At 49.7% G+C, this 16,704-nt stretch overlaps 1 protein-coding gene across 1 annotated transcript in view; it reads left to right on the top strand.

The window, feature by feature from the left end:
* The window catches only part of CAPZB (capping actin protein of muscle Z-line subunit beta), a 123,665-nt gene that overhangs the window by 80,253 nt on the left and 26,708 nt on the right, over positions 1-16,704 (top strand). The window contains exons 3-4 of the mRNA XM_039854611.1: positions 3,932-4,053; positions 8,914-9,027. Of these exons, the coding sequence (XP_039710545.1) occupies positions 3,932-4,053; positions 8,914-9,027 (236 nt within the window). The remainder of the gene's footprint in view (positions 1-3,931; positions 4,054-8,913; positions 9,028-16,704) is intronic.

The following is a 16,704-nucleotide window of genomic DNA, read 5'->3' as shown; positions in this document are numbered from 1 at the left end:
ATCCAGAAGGCAAAAATCGTACCTGCTTGGGTGAGGAGACAGTCAGCCTTGTCGCATCCCAGGTGCTTTGCATGGTAGGGCAGATCTACGCCATTTGTGAGTTCTCTGTGTTTTTTCTGTGTGCTGCCATCATTTTCTGAGCGCCAGTTTAGATCTGTGGTTTTCTAAGGTTGGTTAGTACCTTTACATGGACTTTGGAAAGGCCAGGCACAGATCTCTGGGCTGGCTGGATCTAGGAACCCAGGTAATATCACCGGGCTCTGTATTGCTCAGAAGCTCAGGCAGGTGCTCTCCTGATGGCTGCTGCAGCCCAGGACCCTCGCCTGCGTCATCCAGCTTCCCTGGCAGAGAGGAGAGCCGTACATCTTCCCGTAGCCCCCGGAGAAAGCGCCGAGGAGAGCTCCTTCCCAGGATATGCCCAGCCGCTTCAGGCTGGGCCCTCCGACTGCCCACGGGTGGTGGAGTAGAGATCAGCCTTGTCCAGGCTCCATGGAGGAGAAGCTTTGTGACTAGAGAAGGAAAGCCTGGCTGGGTAGGTAGGTGACAGAAGTGGCTGTGATCACAGCTGGTATCACAGATCAGCCTCTTGCACTGTTGTCTTAGTCAGGTTTGTCTGCGCTTTGAAGGACATGAGTTACAAAGTGGTAGTGGAGTCCCTTCCAGTCCTTTCATCTCATCTACGTGGACACACGGGACAGCCTGGATCCCATTTTCAAGACCACTGGCTGCTGTGTTTTCTTAAATTTTACAGGCCAGAAGCAGTTAAAAACAAACAATAAACCTATCATTTCATAAAAGGATATCTTAAATTCTCCCCCAAAAGGCATTCGCCAAATAAAGGGTGGCTATGTTTAATCATATGAAGAACTTAATGTCATTTAGATTACATAATGTCTCTCTGTACCTGAAGTATCTTCGCTGAAGAAGTGAGACTCATCACAGAGCGGCAGCAGTCACTTGGCGTGGCTCACTTACTGTGTTCATGGTGTGGCTAGTTAGAGCAGAGGCTGGAACCCAGACCTTGGTTCTCAGTCTGCCACTGGTGCTCCGGGAGCTCGTATATTAATAAAAATGCCAGGACTTTAATGAAAACTCCAGTTCTTTTTGTCTAGTGCTTTTCCACCACATCACGGTTCATATTTGCAAATGATTTAAAAATAAAGCCAGTTGGTGTTTAGGAGCCTCCATGTTGTAAAACTCACCCCTCCCTCCCAAATACATGGAGCACTTGCTATGCCTTAGGCACCGGGGATGCAACCACAAACGAGGTCAAGGTCCCTGCCCAGTAAAGTCTAAACGCTAGTGAGGGAGACAGAGGAAAAATAAAATTTCAGTATAATTGCTAAGAAGAAATCATTCCAATTCTTTTGATCTGTGGATTAACCTCTGGATAGGAGTGGAGTCACACCCATTTTATTACCAAACTGAATTATCTCGTAAGCTCTCCTGTGTTGGAGGACTTAGCTGCAAGCAACGTGACTGGTGGGAAAGGAGAAGCAGGTGGCTCCCGGCGGAGCTGGAGTTAAGAAGAACTGGGTTCTCAGGGGTCCGTTTTTCTCCAGTGCCTGAAGCAATGTGGTGAATTATGGTGTGATCTAAGCTGATCATCTAAGAATAAGGGACAGCGGGTGATATTGAATACAAAGGAAGGAAGCAGGGGTATAAATGTATCAGCTGCTAATGTGCATGCTTTCCCCTATGCTGGGCACTGCACTGAAGACCGATGCATTATCTCATGTAATCTGCAAAATCACAGTGGGTTGGCTTTTATTATCCCTACCTTACAGGTGAGGAGGTCCAGTCTTAGAGAAATAAAACAACTTAACCAGGGACATAAGTCCAGGAAGTCTAATTTCAGAGCCTGCTTTCTTAGTCTCTACCATAATCCAGGGTAAATTGGGCCATTAATGTCAGGGCCTTAACCAGTTAGAATGGGTTCTAGACAAAAGTCAGGGCCCAACAGGTAAGCCAAGGCAGCAGCCAACGGAATAAATAGTGACGCTTAGGGAAAGACCGGGGCATGATAGGCAGGTACATGGGGTCCTTGGGGCCATTTTCACTGGCCCAGCAACAGGAAAGCAAGCCCACTTCCAGATGCCAGCTATTTTGGGTGGAAGCTTTTAAAATCTTCCTTGCCTTGGCCAGGACTTTCTTCCAGGCTCTGGATATCCATAGCTGAGCAGGGGTGGGGATGGGAAAGAGTTATTTGCCACCAGAGTGTGCCTTTGGCATGCACTGTTCTTCCTCTTAGCTGTTTCTTAAACCAGTGTCACAGGCAGAAGGGGAGATGCCTATCTCTGCTGTTTGTTTGCTGCGCGGGCCTTGGGCACCTTAATGACTCCGAGTCTCACTTCTCGAACCTGTAAAATGGGGTTAATACGTAACGACTTCACAGGATGAGAGTGAGCTTAGAGTAGACGATATGCCGATATAAAGGGCCTACCTAGCCTAGCGCATGATATACCGTAGATCCTTGGAGATGGGGGGGGCTGATACAATCACCACCAAAACTAACTTTGAAAATAGCCCCACTTGAGAATAAAAATAGCCCTATTTTTGTTTCTGTCTGCCTGTAGAGAGGGGCACACAGGAGAAGGGATTCTGAAAATAACCAGGCTGTATCCAGGGGTTAGCAGTGAGTATGTCTCTTGGGGCTGGATGACTGAGCCTGCTCCGTGTATAAGGAAGGAGTCATTTCACAAGAACAGGCCCATAATTCTGGCAGGGTACCAAGGGCCAGAATTGATGTGAGCTACAGGACAAGGGAACCGCCTTATGGTTGTGCCAGACAGGGCCTTCCCTACAAGCTGAGTTCTGAAGGACCCGAGGGGTCAGCAGAGGTGCCTGGGGAAGCCGACGAGGCTGGGTAGTCCCTGAGGTGGCGGTGTCTTTCCATCCGTCCATCTCTCCAGTGGTGTCAGGGTCTTCCGGAGGGACACGGAACTGCTGTAGCTGTCAGCTCCCCTGCCGAGCTGCTCTTCTGGGTGTCCTTGCCACATGATTTAACTTTTCCATTTGGAAGGGTTATTGGTGCAGTTGGCAGCCACTTGCCTGCTAAACGATATGGTGGGGCCTCCATAAACCCAGGCCCATGAAACGAATAAGTCAGCACATTGAAAATATAGCATGGAAGTGACTCAAGCCTGAAGGAATCCAATTTTTGAAAGCGCTGCCATCCCTTCCTGGAATATTTTGGTGGAAACTGATGTTTGATTTGGGAGGAGAAGGCCAGCAGCCTGGTTACTAGCAGGGCCTTGTGTCACATTCGGCAGCATTCACTGTAGGAGCCAGCCCTGGCTGCCCCAGACCAAGGGGTCCTCCTCCTCAGTGAGGCGGCCCCGGGTGGGTCACCCTGAGACTAGCTAGCTGGAGCTTCGCACTGTGGGAAGCTGCTGTGATGCTCCCGTTGCAGCAGGTAAGGTTGACTGTACAAGCCAACCTGGTAATGCTTGGCGGGGGGCCCGGAAGGTGTTGGAAACCCCGCCCAGCGTGGGAGCCTGCGGGAGTTCTCTGCCGGGGGCCAGTTACTCTTCTCAGAGCTCTGTGGATCCCATGTATTTTGAATGTTTACCTTCTTCTCAGGACTTCAGCTTATAGTTTGCCCACCAGAGACCAATACCAAGCATATACACACTTAAATGTACTAGACCACCCTGGCGACCAGGTAATTAAAGCTGCACGCAGATTTGGACGGAAAACTGTGTTGGAAATCACGCTCCGCTGTAATCCAAGAACAAGTTTCTTTATAGAGGGACACAGTTGGTGTCAGACACATGTGGAAAAGAAAAGAACAGGCCCATAATTCTGGCAGGGTACCAAGGGCCAGATGTTAAATATGTTGACCGTGATCTGGCTGCAGTTGCCATGAGCCAGCCTCGATCGGATGTGTTTTTTTAACCCCTGTTTCTGCCTTTTTCTTTCTCTCTGCCAGGTTCCCAGTCTATGTGAAGATCTCCTGTCTTCTGTTGACCAGCCACTGAAAATCGCCAGAGACAAGGTGGTGGGAAAGGATTACCTTTTGTGTGACTACAACAGAGATGGGGACTCCTATAGGTGAGCACCTGCTGCAGCAGCACGGGGACCGCCAAACAGGCCGACAGCCCTTCAGCCTTCTTTACGTTTGTCCTTCTGCTAGTCCGTCCTCCCTCTCTTCCTCCCGCCTTCTTTTCCTTTCATGCAGCCACCCCATAGATGTTATGGAGTGTCTCCAATAAGCACTGGAAATTGAACGGTGAACAAAAGGCCCTGCACTGGTGGAGCCTACAGTCTAATGGGAGGGATGTTATTACAGAACAATGAGCTGTTTCATTGTAATTCATTAAGTCCTTCAAAGGGCGGAGTAACAAGGTGTGGACGTAATGGGGATCCTGAGCACAGGGAGTGCTTGCGAGGTTAAGGAACATTTGAATGCAGCCTTGTCAAACAAATACACATCTCTCCTTTCTCTCTCCATCACTACGCTGAGGGCTGTAAATAATTAAGTTGACTTAGTCCCTACTCTGGGCGATCACTTGGTTTAGAACACGAGATGTACCCAGTAGCTGATTACCATATGATGTAATTCAAACAGCCAGTGCCAAGCTTATTTGGGATTTGAGGGTAGCATAGAAGAGACCATGGTTGACTCCAGGAGGACTTCCTGAAGGAAGTGATGTCTGAGCTCGTTTTTTAAGGGTGTCTAGGAGTTCTTCCTATCAAAAAAGATTGGGACTCCCTAAAGCAGTCTAGAATTTCTGCGACGGATTGCTATAGTCAGTGCCTTGAAGAATGGTGGAGGAACGCAGTCTTTTTTAGGTTTATTTAGGGCCTACAGAACCTGGACTGAGTGTTGAAGCTTCAGCCTAATGCTCTTTTTTGGGAGCGGGGTCAAGGTCAGAGAAGTGAAATAGGAAGAACTGTCTGGAGTCAGCGGACATGGGCTCCAAACCAGCACTGCCTGCTGTAGCAGTGGGGACTTCGACGAACGTATTATCTTTGGTCTTTAAGTTTTCTCACATAGAGAGAGAAAAATGGATATTCTACTATTCATTCTTTCAACAGCATGCTCAGTAACATCTTTCTATAAGCATGTACTGCATACGCCAGGCACTATTCTAAGTTGCTCATCTGTGGAGCTTATATCCTAGTGAGAAAGCCAGATAATGAGCAAATGTATAAATGACATAGACTGTGAAAGTGAATAAAGAAAATAGAAAGGACGGTGGAGATGGGACGGATAGACAGAGAAGGCTCTTCTGTTAGTGGGAATGTTTGAAACGAGATTTAAGGATGGAAAAAGTTCAGTCCTGATGGAAAAAGTTAGGTCTGAGAGAAGCATGTCACGGGTGCAAAGGCCCTGGGTAGAGCTGAGCTGGTCGGGATCGAGCCCGTGGGAAGGCCAGAGAGAGAGGCAGTGAGGGGCCGAGGAGGGTGGGAGATGAGGTCAAAGGCGTGGCGGGGGCAGAGTGTGCAGGGCCTTTGAAGGCCTGCTTGCGGGTAATGGGACAAAGCACAGAGTTATTGAAAAAATTAAAAGGAACAACACGAAGTGCTAAATAGCACAGAACTTGATGTAAATAACAAAGATTTAATTAATACTGACATTTTGAAGAGACTATAGACAATTGTTTTATAATCATGTCCCTTTTCTAGCTTCAGATAGAAGTTAGGTAGAGATTGTATTTTGCCCTAATCCAGGCCAGACTGGAGACTAGAACAGAGATGGTGAACAGTAGTCAGATTTGAGTAAGTTTTGAAAGTTGAGTCAGCAGCATTTGTAGGTAGGTGGGGTGTGAAGGGTGGCTGCAGGGCTTTGGGCCCGAGCAGCTAGAAGATGGGTGGGTCACTGTTTACTGAAGCGAAGAAGACTTGGAGTTGCTGGTTTGGGGACATAGTAAGCTCAGGATGCCATTAGATGAAAGTGGAGATGCCAGTAGGCTGTGGAGAAGCTAGAGGTCTAGGTGGCAATGGGGATGCAGGTGTGGGAGTCCCCGGCGTGGAGGTGGTGAGGCAGTCCTGAGGTGGAGTACTTGAGCCTCGAAGGACCAGTCACTATATGGGTCGTGGGCATAGGGCCAGGTCCAGTCCTCACTGGAGCCTCCGGGGAAGTGAGTGCGCTGGCCCTTCGAGAGAGATCCACGAGGTGCTAAGTGGTCCGACAGACCAGGGAACGCATCACCATAGGAAGCAGCCTCACCAGGCACAGGGCTCAGAGGAGGCTTCCTGGAAGAGGTGATCCTTTAGCTGAGTCTTTCTTAATCAGTGTTGTCATTACGTTTCTTTTTTCCGCCTGAAAACCCCAGCTTTCTTGTGTAAGGCAGCTGTTCCCCACCAGCCTGTGGAAGGCTTAGATCATTTCCACATCAATGGCAAGGCCAGGCTTCCCCAGGGACCTGGTACCTGTCCACCTCCAGACCTCCCTGCCAACTCCCGCCTGCGTTCCTCAGGCACCAAAGAGGGGCCTGGGGGACCTCAGCTGGGGTGTCAGGGCACAGGACTTTTCTCCTCTCTTTCCCTTTCTTGATATAAAACTTCAAGGTCTTCTGATTTTCTCCACACATTTCCATCCTAACTGTGTTTGATCGTTTGCTTAAATAAGATCCTTATGGTGTGACCGTTGCCAGCAGCACTGTTTGAAACCTGTTAGCTGAAACAAAAAGCATTCTCTGAGGGAAATGAAAGGCCTGACTTTTGAAATCTAAGTGTTCCTGTCCATCTGTCTTTTTTCAAATGGCCTCCATTTAAGTCTTAACTGTATTCTGAGTGCCCCTTCCACTAAGAATATTCTGGGTAATGTTATGATTTTTCCCCCAGCTACAATTACCCCGGCTCCAGGACTGACGGCTTGAAATGCTGTCGTCTGTGAGCCAGGAGAAATGTGAGTTACAGGCTTCTTGAAAATTCCAGGCCCCCAGTCTGCAAGTGAGATGGGCTCTTGTGTCTAATCAGGTCGCCTTTAAATGAAAGCCAGTGGGGCAGGTCTTCCAGGCCCACAGGAAGGCGGCGGCCGCAAAACCCTGGAGACGAAGGACGTTACCTGAGTGCGCCGAGGAGACTCTCAAAGGGAGCACATAGGGGAAGGGGAGCGTGGATTCTTGCTCTCAGATTCTTTTCCACTCCCGCTGGCAAGTGGAAGTGCCAAGCCTAGTTTACAGCTAGTGGAGGTAACTGCACTTCTTGGCTGCGTCTTTGTCCCTGTGTCTCGGGAAAGGCCGCATCAGAAAAGGCAAAAACGGTGCTCCATCTCTTGGTTTGGAGGACCACCAGCAGACAGAATGCCTGTGGGTCCGTCCTTCCCCACCCTGTGCTGTAAGTCATCAGCCCTGACTGCACACGAGCTCTGTGCTAAGTACTCGGGCATGAAGGCAAATGGCACAGCCTCCCTTCTCAAAGTTCTCCTGTAGTCTAGAGCGAGGGAAGGGTATGAATATGACAGCTGTAAGGATTGACATGTATATGGGAGAGAGGGGACGGGGAAAGGGGAATAGTTACTTTGGCTTTGGGGGTGGTGCTGTACAAGAATTAATTTATTCTTTGAACAACCCTTTTTTAAAATGAGCATGTGGTTGAGTGCCAGGCACTGTACTCGGTGCTGAGCAGATGGCGGCGAACAAGATAGAATACTCTTGCCCTCTTTAAGCTTAGGTTCTGGAGTCAGCTGTCTAAATTTCAGCCCCTCAGGTTGCAGTAGCTGCGAGTACTCAGTAGCCACGTGAAGCTAGTGGCTGCCGTTTTGAACAAAGCAAATATAGCACATTCGTGCTATCGTGGGATCGGCCAGACACGTCAGCCCGTGCGTGGGGTAGGAGGGGCCTTCCCGCCTTACTGACGAGGGTGCCTGGTGGGACACTGGTTACCAAGAAGGGAAATGTTTGTGCACAGACTTTGTTAAAACTGGAGTTCAGAAGACAATGATACCTTTTCCTTAACATCTATCCCAAATTGAAAGTATGTGACATTTGTTGTCAGCAGGAAAAGCGGGGAAGGCAGTGTGAGTTTCTTATGGTGGGGACACACTGAGGGGTTTATGCCCAAGAGTGTAAAGGGCTTTGTCCAAACTTCGTGTCTTCTCCACCTTTCCATTCCTCTCACCTTTTTAATTCATTTTATGTCTGTGAACCGCAGCTCTCGGAACTCCGCCTGCAGGATTTAATGAGTAGATATTTCCCTTATAATCACCTTTCCAGTACTCTCTGTGATTAGATGCTTTCCTGATGTGGCAAAATACATTTTAAAAAATGCGGCAAGTCTTCAGGCTGGCAAAAGAGAGGCTGGTTCTCCTTAAGTAGCAGTCTTTCTATGTGTATGGCCCTTGAGTGTCGGGAAACTTCGGGAAACTGTCCTCTGTTCTCCTGGAGAACTTGATTGCTCAGGTTTTCTCATGTGTTAATCAGCGTTCCTCTTGGGGCTGAGTCTCTTACCTGCTTCTGTAACAACAGCTCTCTTCGTAATCCATAATTGTGTAAGAAGATCTTCGGAATAAAAGTTTATCCAGAGCTGTCAGCAGGTCAGGGAGGAGAGAGAGGTGTCTGTTGATGAATATAATGGTGAAAATAAAGGAAAATTAGAAAGGCGGTAAGAAAGAAATCACATTTGTTGACTACTCACTATATGTCAGGCTCTAGTCCAGGCACTTGTATTTTCTCTTTTGCTCCTTACAACAGCCCTATGGGTAGCAGGTAGTAGTAGCCTCATTTTTACGAAGAAGTCAAGACACTTGCCGGAAGTACACAGCTGATGAGAGGTGGGGAACGGGGTTCATCCTGGTCTGCTCGCTGCTGAGCCCTTGCTCTACAAACCTTGAGAAAGCCATGTTTGTTGCCAGAAGTGGCTTTTTCGCTGAAATATCAGACAGCTGGGGCTCGGGCTCACAGCTCGCACGCTATGTCTCCTTGAAATAATTCATGTAACCGCCTTCCCATTCCTCCCCTCCAGGTCACCATGGAGTAACAAGTACGACCCTCCTTTGGAAGATGGGGCTATGCCTTCTGCTCGGCTGAGAAAGCTGGAGGTAGAAGCCAACAACGCCTTTGACCAGTATCGAGACCTGTGAGTTTATTGCTCCCTTTGCACTTTGGCGCTCGCAGTTTTGATAACTCAGAGGGGGCCAGGCCAGTAAGTCTCCCTTGAGCCCGTTACCTGGCTCACTTAACTAATAAAAATTCTCCATACCCAGAGCAGGATGCTGGGCACTAGATTTCTAATTGGGTCAGTTATGAGATGACTCCGCGATAGAATGCTGCCACACGCAGGCTTACTTGTGTTTCACTGCACATCGGGATTCATAATAGCAGGTACTATTGGGACAGCACGTGCTGTGTGTAAGACAGTGCCAGGCACCATCTCAAATCCTCACAACACAATGGCTGTTTTAGTCCCCATCTTTCAGATGAAAAAATTAAGGCTCAGATACATGAATGTGTTTGTCCAAGGCAGGAAGCAGAGCCAGGAATCAAACCCAAAGCTGTCTGCTTCCAAAGGCCCCTCTGTTTTTTACCATCCTACAGGCCCGGCCCTGTTCTTAACTGGTCCCTGTTTGCAGACCAGTCACCAGGGCAGGTCGAGTTGAGGTCCTTAACACAGTGAGAGCTGACATTTTACTGGCTCCTGAGTTGTCTGGGGCCTCAGCCCCTGCCTTGGAAAGTGTTTTTGCTGGCTCTGCTTAGATTCCCACCTCTCCCTTCCCCTCCCATCCAGTCCTGCCTCCCACTACACCACCAAAAAAAGAGTGGCCATTTAATTGATCAGCCTTGCAAGGAAAGGCTCCAGAAAAGATTATCCTCTGCAATATTCTTTTTTAATCAACTGAACCTCATTTTAGATTAAGTTCTGTACTGAAAATAGAGTAAAACTGTAAATCATGTAGTACCACCTCGGTACAAATTCAGTCATCTAGTTGAGGGGTTGGCAGACTTTTCTAAAAAGGGCCAAATAGTAAAAATGTTAATAGGCTTCGTAGGCTACATGAGTTCCTGTCACTTGTTCTTTGCTTTTTCTTCTATATATTTCCCTTTAAAAGTATAAAGACCACCACTTGAGCCGTAAGCAGGTGGGGTTTGCCCCTCAGTTATAGTTTGCCCACCCTGATCTAGGGTATAGGCAAGAAAATGAACGTGAGAAGCATGAACGTGAGAAGCATGGTGCTGCTGTGGAAGCTACTGGTGTTTCACCGGGCATGAGAATTTCAGGTCTGCACGTTGCAGACAGGTGGAATGAATGGTCTTCCAGTTCATGGCATATCTGATATAATGAATTTAATAAAGAATTTCTTTTAGAAGTTGGCTCAGGAGGAAAAGTGACATCTTAACCCAAAATACAAACAATCCCACAACATTTAAGCAGATGAATGACATTCAGAGGCACAGCCGCAAGCAAATGTCCCTCAGCATTTCATTCGCCCCACATGTGTCGCTATGTAACGAGCTTAGTCTTCAGCATCTGTCACGTGCCAATGTTCTATCTGCATTATCTTTGATCCCTATGAGAACCTCTGGGGAAGATAGTTGTGTCCCTTTTTTTACAGATGAGGAGACTGGGGCTCTAAGAGGCTAAATGACTAGCACGAGGCCACAAGAAATAGAGGTGAAGAGCTAGGATTTAAGTCCATATTTGCCTGAACTTTCCACAAATTACTGATTTCACAATTAAAATAGATTTCAGTATTTAAAGAGCTCTTACATCTAGAACTTTGCCCTATTGTAGAACGGTTCCTTTCTCATTGATGCTGAGAGGTTGACTCATTGCTATCTCATAGTTTATTTGTAGTTGTTCTACTATCTTCTTTTACTCAACCAGTTGGCAAGAAACCAATCCAGCTATTAAGAATTTCCAAGTGGAATCAGCTTTATATTGTAGTGATGATTTGATAATAAAACAGCAGTGATGGTAACAGCAGCCACCAGTCAGCAGCTGTACACGCACTGTGTTAAGTGCCCACAATCTTTATCTCATTTAGTCTTCCAAACAGCCTGTGAGAGAGGACTTTCCCATTCTACAAATAAGTTGACAGATTCCGAGAGGTAAAGTAACTTGCCCAGGTACGCACAGCCGGAAGTGGTGGAACTGGGATATAAAGCCCTTCTTATCCAGCTCCAGAGTCAAATGAATGCGTTTACTCAGCTGACATTTGAGTGCTTGCTGAGTCCTGGGGGTACGGCCTTGAACACAGCAGACCAGGTCCTTGCCCTCATGGCACATCTGTTGTGGATGATGGATAGAGAGTGATTTATGGCTTTAAGGAGAGAGGCTGCGAGGACCTCTGTAGGAGTCACGTTGGAGCTGAGGTCGATGCCCGGAAGGGGCGAGTCGTGGGGCAGGAAAGAGCGGTCCAGGCGGAAGGCTGCTTGTTGCTGGCGTCACCAGGGCAGGCGGCTCTTGGATTATCCGAGAGTCAGAATGAGAGTGGTTCTGGTTTCTTATAGACCTAAATGTTTGGGTTGCGATTTCCTGAATAAGGTGATATAGACGTGTTGCTTTGCGCCGCCCTTTTGGGCCAGACTTGGAGAAGAGTCCAGTTTTGTCTTTGACTTTTCCTCCTTTTTTCTCCCTCCCATCCCACTGGTTCATATACAGATGCTCCTCGACTTAAAATGCGGTTGTGTCTCGATAGACCATCATGAGTTGACAACATCATAAGTTGAAAGTGCATTTAATACACTTACTGCACGTCGTAGCTTAGCCTGGCCTACCTCAAATGTGCTCAGAACACTTAAATAGCCTACAGTTGGGCAGTTATTTTGGGTTTCACCTCAAAAATAATTGCCTTTCTCCCCTCACTAGAGCGGGGGGCTCAGATGGGTGTTTTATAGACATGATGGGATGCAAAAATACAAAACAGAATATGCACAGAACACTGGCAACACAGTACACCGTGGAGTATCAGTTACTTCCCCTCGCGGTCACAGGGCTGGTCGGGAGCTGCAGCCACAGCCGCAGCCGCTGCCCAGCATCACGAGGGAGCATCCTACAGCATACGCACCCAGGAAAAGATCAAAATTCAGAATTTGGTCGTTAAGTGTATGCCTTCTGTAGGGTCTTGATCAGCCTGGTATTGTGAACATGATCATTTTAAAATTCTTCAGAGTTATCCCTTAACGACGAAACCAAGAAGTCCGCCAGGTGGTCCTCACACTAGGAAACAACCAGAGCGGGGCCCACGCCCTGTGTCTGACTGTACAGAGCTTCCCGAAAGCAAGTGGCTGCTTTCCCAGTAGCTTTTGAGCCTGGATGAGCCGTATTTCTGTGTGCCTTTGCGTGTGCCTGCACCCTTCTGTGAAGGTGAGCTGACCTGCCAGGGGGGTTGAGAGGGGTGACAAGAGTTTTCTCACCCAAGTGGGGGATCGAACTGGACAAGCCAAACCCTGAGGTTCTGTGCAGTTTGCAATGGTGGAATCTTGGCCCAGAGGATGCTGTTCTGTCCCCAGCAGTGTCCGTGTATGTGCCTTCAGGAGATAGGAGGGGAGAACAAGGCCTCTGGGTGGCACCCGCAGAGGAGGCCAGGGAGGCCCGGTTCTCCCCGTGTGACAGCAGCCACAGTGTCAGAGAGATGGTGGTCAGAACTGTCATCAGGGACCCAGAGGCATCAGTTTTCAGCCTCCCAGTATTACTGGCCTCTGAGGGCCTGTCCTGGGACCACATGTGATGAGCCAGATCGTTTCTGGGTTGTGAGTTGGTGGTGGTCACGTTGGTGGCCGCGGTGGGACCTGGGGTATGAGCTCTTTTCCCTGTGGTTTTGGGCAGACGGAAGTCAGCCAGGGGCTTGGAGGCCTCGTCTCTGCCTCCAGCAGCACAGGTCAGTGGTTACTCTGAGTTTTCCAGGGACCAGATTGCTCCGTGGCCAAAGAGGCAGTAGGTCATGCCTTCTCTTTATCCTTCATCCCTCTCCCTCCTCAGCAAGAAGACTCATTTGTTGTCACCCCAGTGAATGAAGCCACATGGATTTGTCCATCTGTCTTCCTTTCATGTTGGCAAATGGCTCAGGGAAAGGTCACTCTGAGGGGAGGCACCTCCCACCCCCCACGACACATCTTGTGTCTACCAGCTTTGGTCTTGCTGAGCTGCTGCATGAGGGGCCAGGAACGTGGCCTGTGTCCTGGGCAGAGGAGCCCAGAGCACTCCTGCCAGAAAGGAAAGGCAGCGATTGGACACACCATTGTGCCCAGGAGGCCTGGATGAGTAGGACTGCCTTTCTCAAGGCGCCCCACTCCAAACCGGTGCTTGGCCCGTACCCCAGGGGGCTTGAGGAATGTGGAGAGCAGACCCACCCTCCATACCAACTGACAACCCAGATGTTCTTGAATTCTTGGACCCTGATGGATTGCAGTTAGGACTGGATTTGGCTTGTGCTCTGGCCTCTAGACCTCTCATCCCCTCAAATGACTGAAAGCTGCCAGACTCCTGCCATATCCTCTGGTCCGGAGCGCCGTTCTATAAGGAGCCTTTGAGGACCTCTTGTCCTGTGGACTGCTAGCGGGGAGAACCTTGCTCTATCCTGGGAGGGCTGCACCGAACTCGGCTCACACAGGAAGGAGGCCTGCGACACTCTACCAAGGCCACCACCCCGCCCCACTTACACCTTAAGACTAAATTGAGGGAATTTTTGTTGTCTTCAGCAAATAGGCAGATAGAGCTCCTGCCAGCACCAGCAGTGTGTGTGTGCAGTGATGACACAGCGTCCTGGTCCCCTTTCCTCCCTGCTTCCGGCGGGTCCATTAACTTTGTCTCGCTCTTGACATTCTTAAGAAGGCCTCAGTGAGCCCACAGATGCTTAGAGCTAGACCGTGCAGGCCAGGCACCCTCCTGGAGCTGCACGAGACTTTTCCAGGGAGAGGTGCTCACTGTTCCCCCAGAGGCTTCTCTCTTCCACAGGCATGCTGAAGAAAGCCTTAGATCCTGCCCTGGGCTCTGGGCCTTGCTCCCAGGTCTGTAAAGGCTGCGACTTTTCAGGGAATTAGAGTTAATCATCAGCTCATGGAGTTGGTATGATCAGGGTGAGGGAGTGGAGCCTAGCGTGGATTGACTAGCAGGCCCCCTGGCTTGTAGCTCCTGTGGGGGTGTGGCACCCCTCTCCCCCACCTAAACACAGCATTTCTCCATTATGGAATAAACATACCAGCAGTTGAGAGCGTGACTCTTTCCCCAAGATAGGCAAGAGGTGAGTAGGGGCCCAGAGAGACGAGCTGTGTGTCCTGCAGGCTCCCTTTGAGGTCAGCCAAGTCTTTATTTACCCTACTGCTTAGAGCTCCCCGCTGCATCCCCATCCTCCAGCCCCCTCTCACATTTACCGAATTTTTGTTTGCCGTCATCAGGGGCTGGAAGGACCCATGGTAGTAACCCTCCTCCGGGGCTACTATCAAGAATAACTGTCAAGCAACTGTTAGCACTACCCAGACAACCCTGTTTTTAGATTTAAATAGTCAGTTTGCCAAGAACGCCTGGGAGATGACAGGCATGTTTTGCTGGAGTGCTGGGTGAGGTCATTATCTGCTCTGAAGTCGTCTTGAATTTCATCGCTTTTCTCCCCCAAGCTCTCACAGCCTGATCCCCAACATCCAGACTATTCTCATTCTTCTTTATCAAGCCCCAGGCTGGTTTTCCACCTCTAATTCACAGGCCTGGCTCAGTCCCGGAATTCGAACACGGCACTGGGGAATGGGGACGGGAGGGCAGACTTGGGTAGCCAATTCATGGGATCTCTTCTTTTTCAGCAGAGGTGACTGCTTTTTAAGCCTAGGATAGCTCATCAGTCACAAAACCTCATCACTCAGCCTAAGCGATCCATCCTTCTTGAGAGAGACTTAACACTGGGGCCCCGGGTGCCTGCCTATCTTGAAGCCGCCAGAGAAATACCTCGTGAGGCACCAGTTGGCTGCCCTGGACCCCAGAATCAGTGCTTTGATTTTTAGGTTCCAAAGAAGACGGGAACCTTTCCTGCACTGGCTTTCTCGCCATCGCCTCTGTCGGCCCGGGTTCTGCCGAGACCAGATGTTCCCACTGCAGGGCCTGGCACTGCTTTCGTCCACACATGATTACTCCCATCTGTGCCAGACGTCTTCCCCTGCGCTCTGCGATCCTTGGCTCTTGGCTCGCAGCAGATAATACCTTCAAACATGCGGTTGCAATTTATTGGCCTTATAAGTTAATTTTAGTGGGTGTGCATTTGATTGAAATCAAAGCTTAATGAAGGCCAGAGTCGGGGGGGGGGGGCGGGCGGGCGAGGAGGTAGGTGGGGAGGCATATTGTGTTCTTCCTTGCTTTGGGTCTGAGATAATCTTCAAAAGCTTTAATTAGCTTTTCTAATCAGCCCTTCTTGTCTGGAAGAAGTTTACAGAACAAGACAAGGCTGGTGCCCCGTGGCAGTCCCAGAGGCCCACGAGCCTCCCCGGGAGCGGCCAGGGTGCTTAGTGGATGGGCCTTCCCCTGGCCCGCTGCCTCCTTTCGCTCTCCATCCCTCTGCCATTTACCATCCGAGCAGCGCTGGCCCTGGAAGGGCGGGGCATCCATATTCCTGTGTGAAGAAGTTCATGGCCATGGTGTCTGGGTGCCTGAAACTCCTCGTTCCCAGCTGTCTTCCAGACCGCAGGCCCCGGGCTCCTAGCGGCTTTGCCCTCCTTGGACGGAGACACTGGGCCTGGGGAACTATAGTGTTTCCGTCCTGGTGGGAGCTGTAGAAAGCAGGGCAAGATTTTCCAAAGAAATGAAAGTAGGAGAAGTCTGGGAAGCAGGTATCTGCAGGCAGGGGGCGCAGACACCTCCCTCAGAAGTCTCTGACGCCTCCCACTGTGTCTGGGCCAGGCTGCAGAACTGGGAGGGTTTAGGCTTTGAGAGGGGCCTGGAATGAGTCTGTGTTCTGCCCTTAACTCGCTGACTGACTTGGGGTAAGTACATCACTTTTGGAGCCTGTTTCCTTATCCGTTTAAAAGGCTGCTGAGGGCTCCGTTCAGTGAGGTGCTGTCCCTAAGGCTCCCTTCACACCAACTTGTCACGTCCACTTGGGGACCTTCAAGCTGTCAGTTTAACAGGACTATTCTAATTTTACGGCAGTAATCTTATAGATGTCTTGTGTTCTGTGCGTTTATGACTATGCACGTGGGGTCGTTTGGGTGCGGACATGGCGAGGTAGCTGGCTGCCTGATGTTACCAGCCACATCAGAGGGCTGTGGGTTCTGGTCAGGGCTTTGCCACCAGCCCACACTGAGACCTCAAGTAAATCTCTGTCTTGAAAATGGAATGAAGTAGTTTCCATTTGTGGTGACGGGAGGAAGAAAACTTATGACCATTTCACAAATATTTACTGAGAACCTGCCATGCTCTGAGCACTGGGGGAGCAGGCACAGGCTCTTGGAAGCTTGCATCTGGTTTCCTTGGGACTTCCCACTCCACCACCGATGGCCACTTCTGCCCTGTGTCCTTTCACTAGAGTAACTCAGCTCGACTCTGTGCTGAGTTCTGAATCCTCTTAGTGAATCACAGAACATCAGGAGGTCTCAGAGAACCTGCGCTCAGCCGTGTAACCTGGTGGGTGTGGGAGGTCAAGGATGTAGGGTTCGCTTGGGCGAAGTCCTGAGAGCGTTCCAGGTTGTGTGGTCAGCGAGCGAAGGCCGGAGCAGGACATGAGCAGTGGGGCGAGGTACACAGGTCCTCGTCAGGCATGGGCTTTGGGTGTCATTCTCAGTGCATTGGGAAGGGTCCCCCAGGGGTACATAGAACAGCTCTGACTTGCATCCT

The sequence above is a fragment of the Pteropus medius genome, unplaced genomic scaffold, assembly GCF_902729225.1.
Source record: "Pteropus medius unplaced genomic scaffold, Ma_sr-lr_union100, whole genome shotgun sequence".
NCBI lineage: Eukaryota > Metazoa > Chordata > Mammalia > Chiroptera > Pteropodidae > Pteropus > Pteropus medius.
The sequence above is the reverse complement of the archived record's forward strand: the minus strand, read 5'-3'. Positions and strand labels throughout refer to the sequence as shown.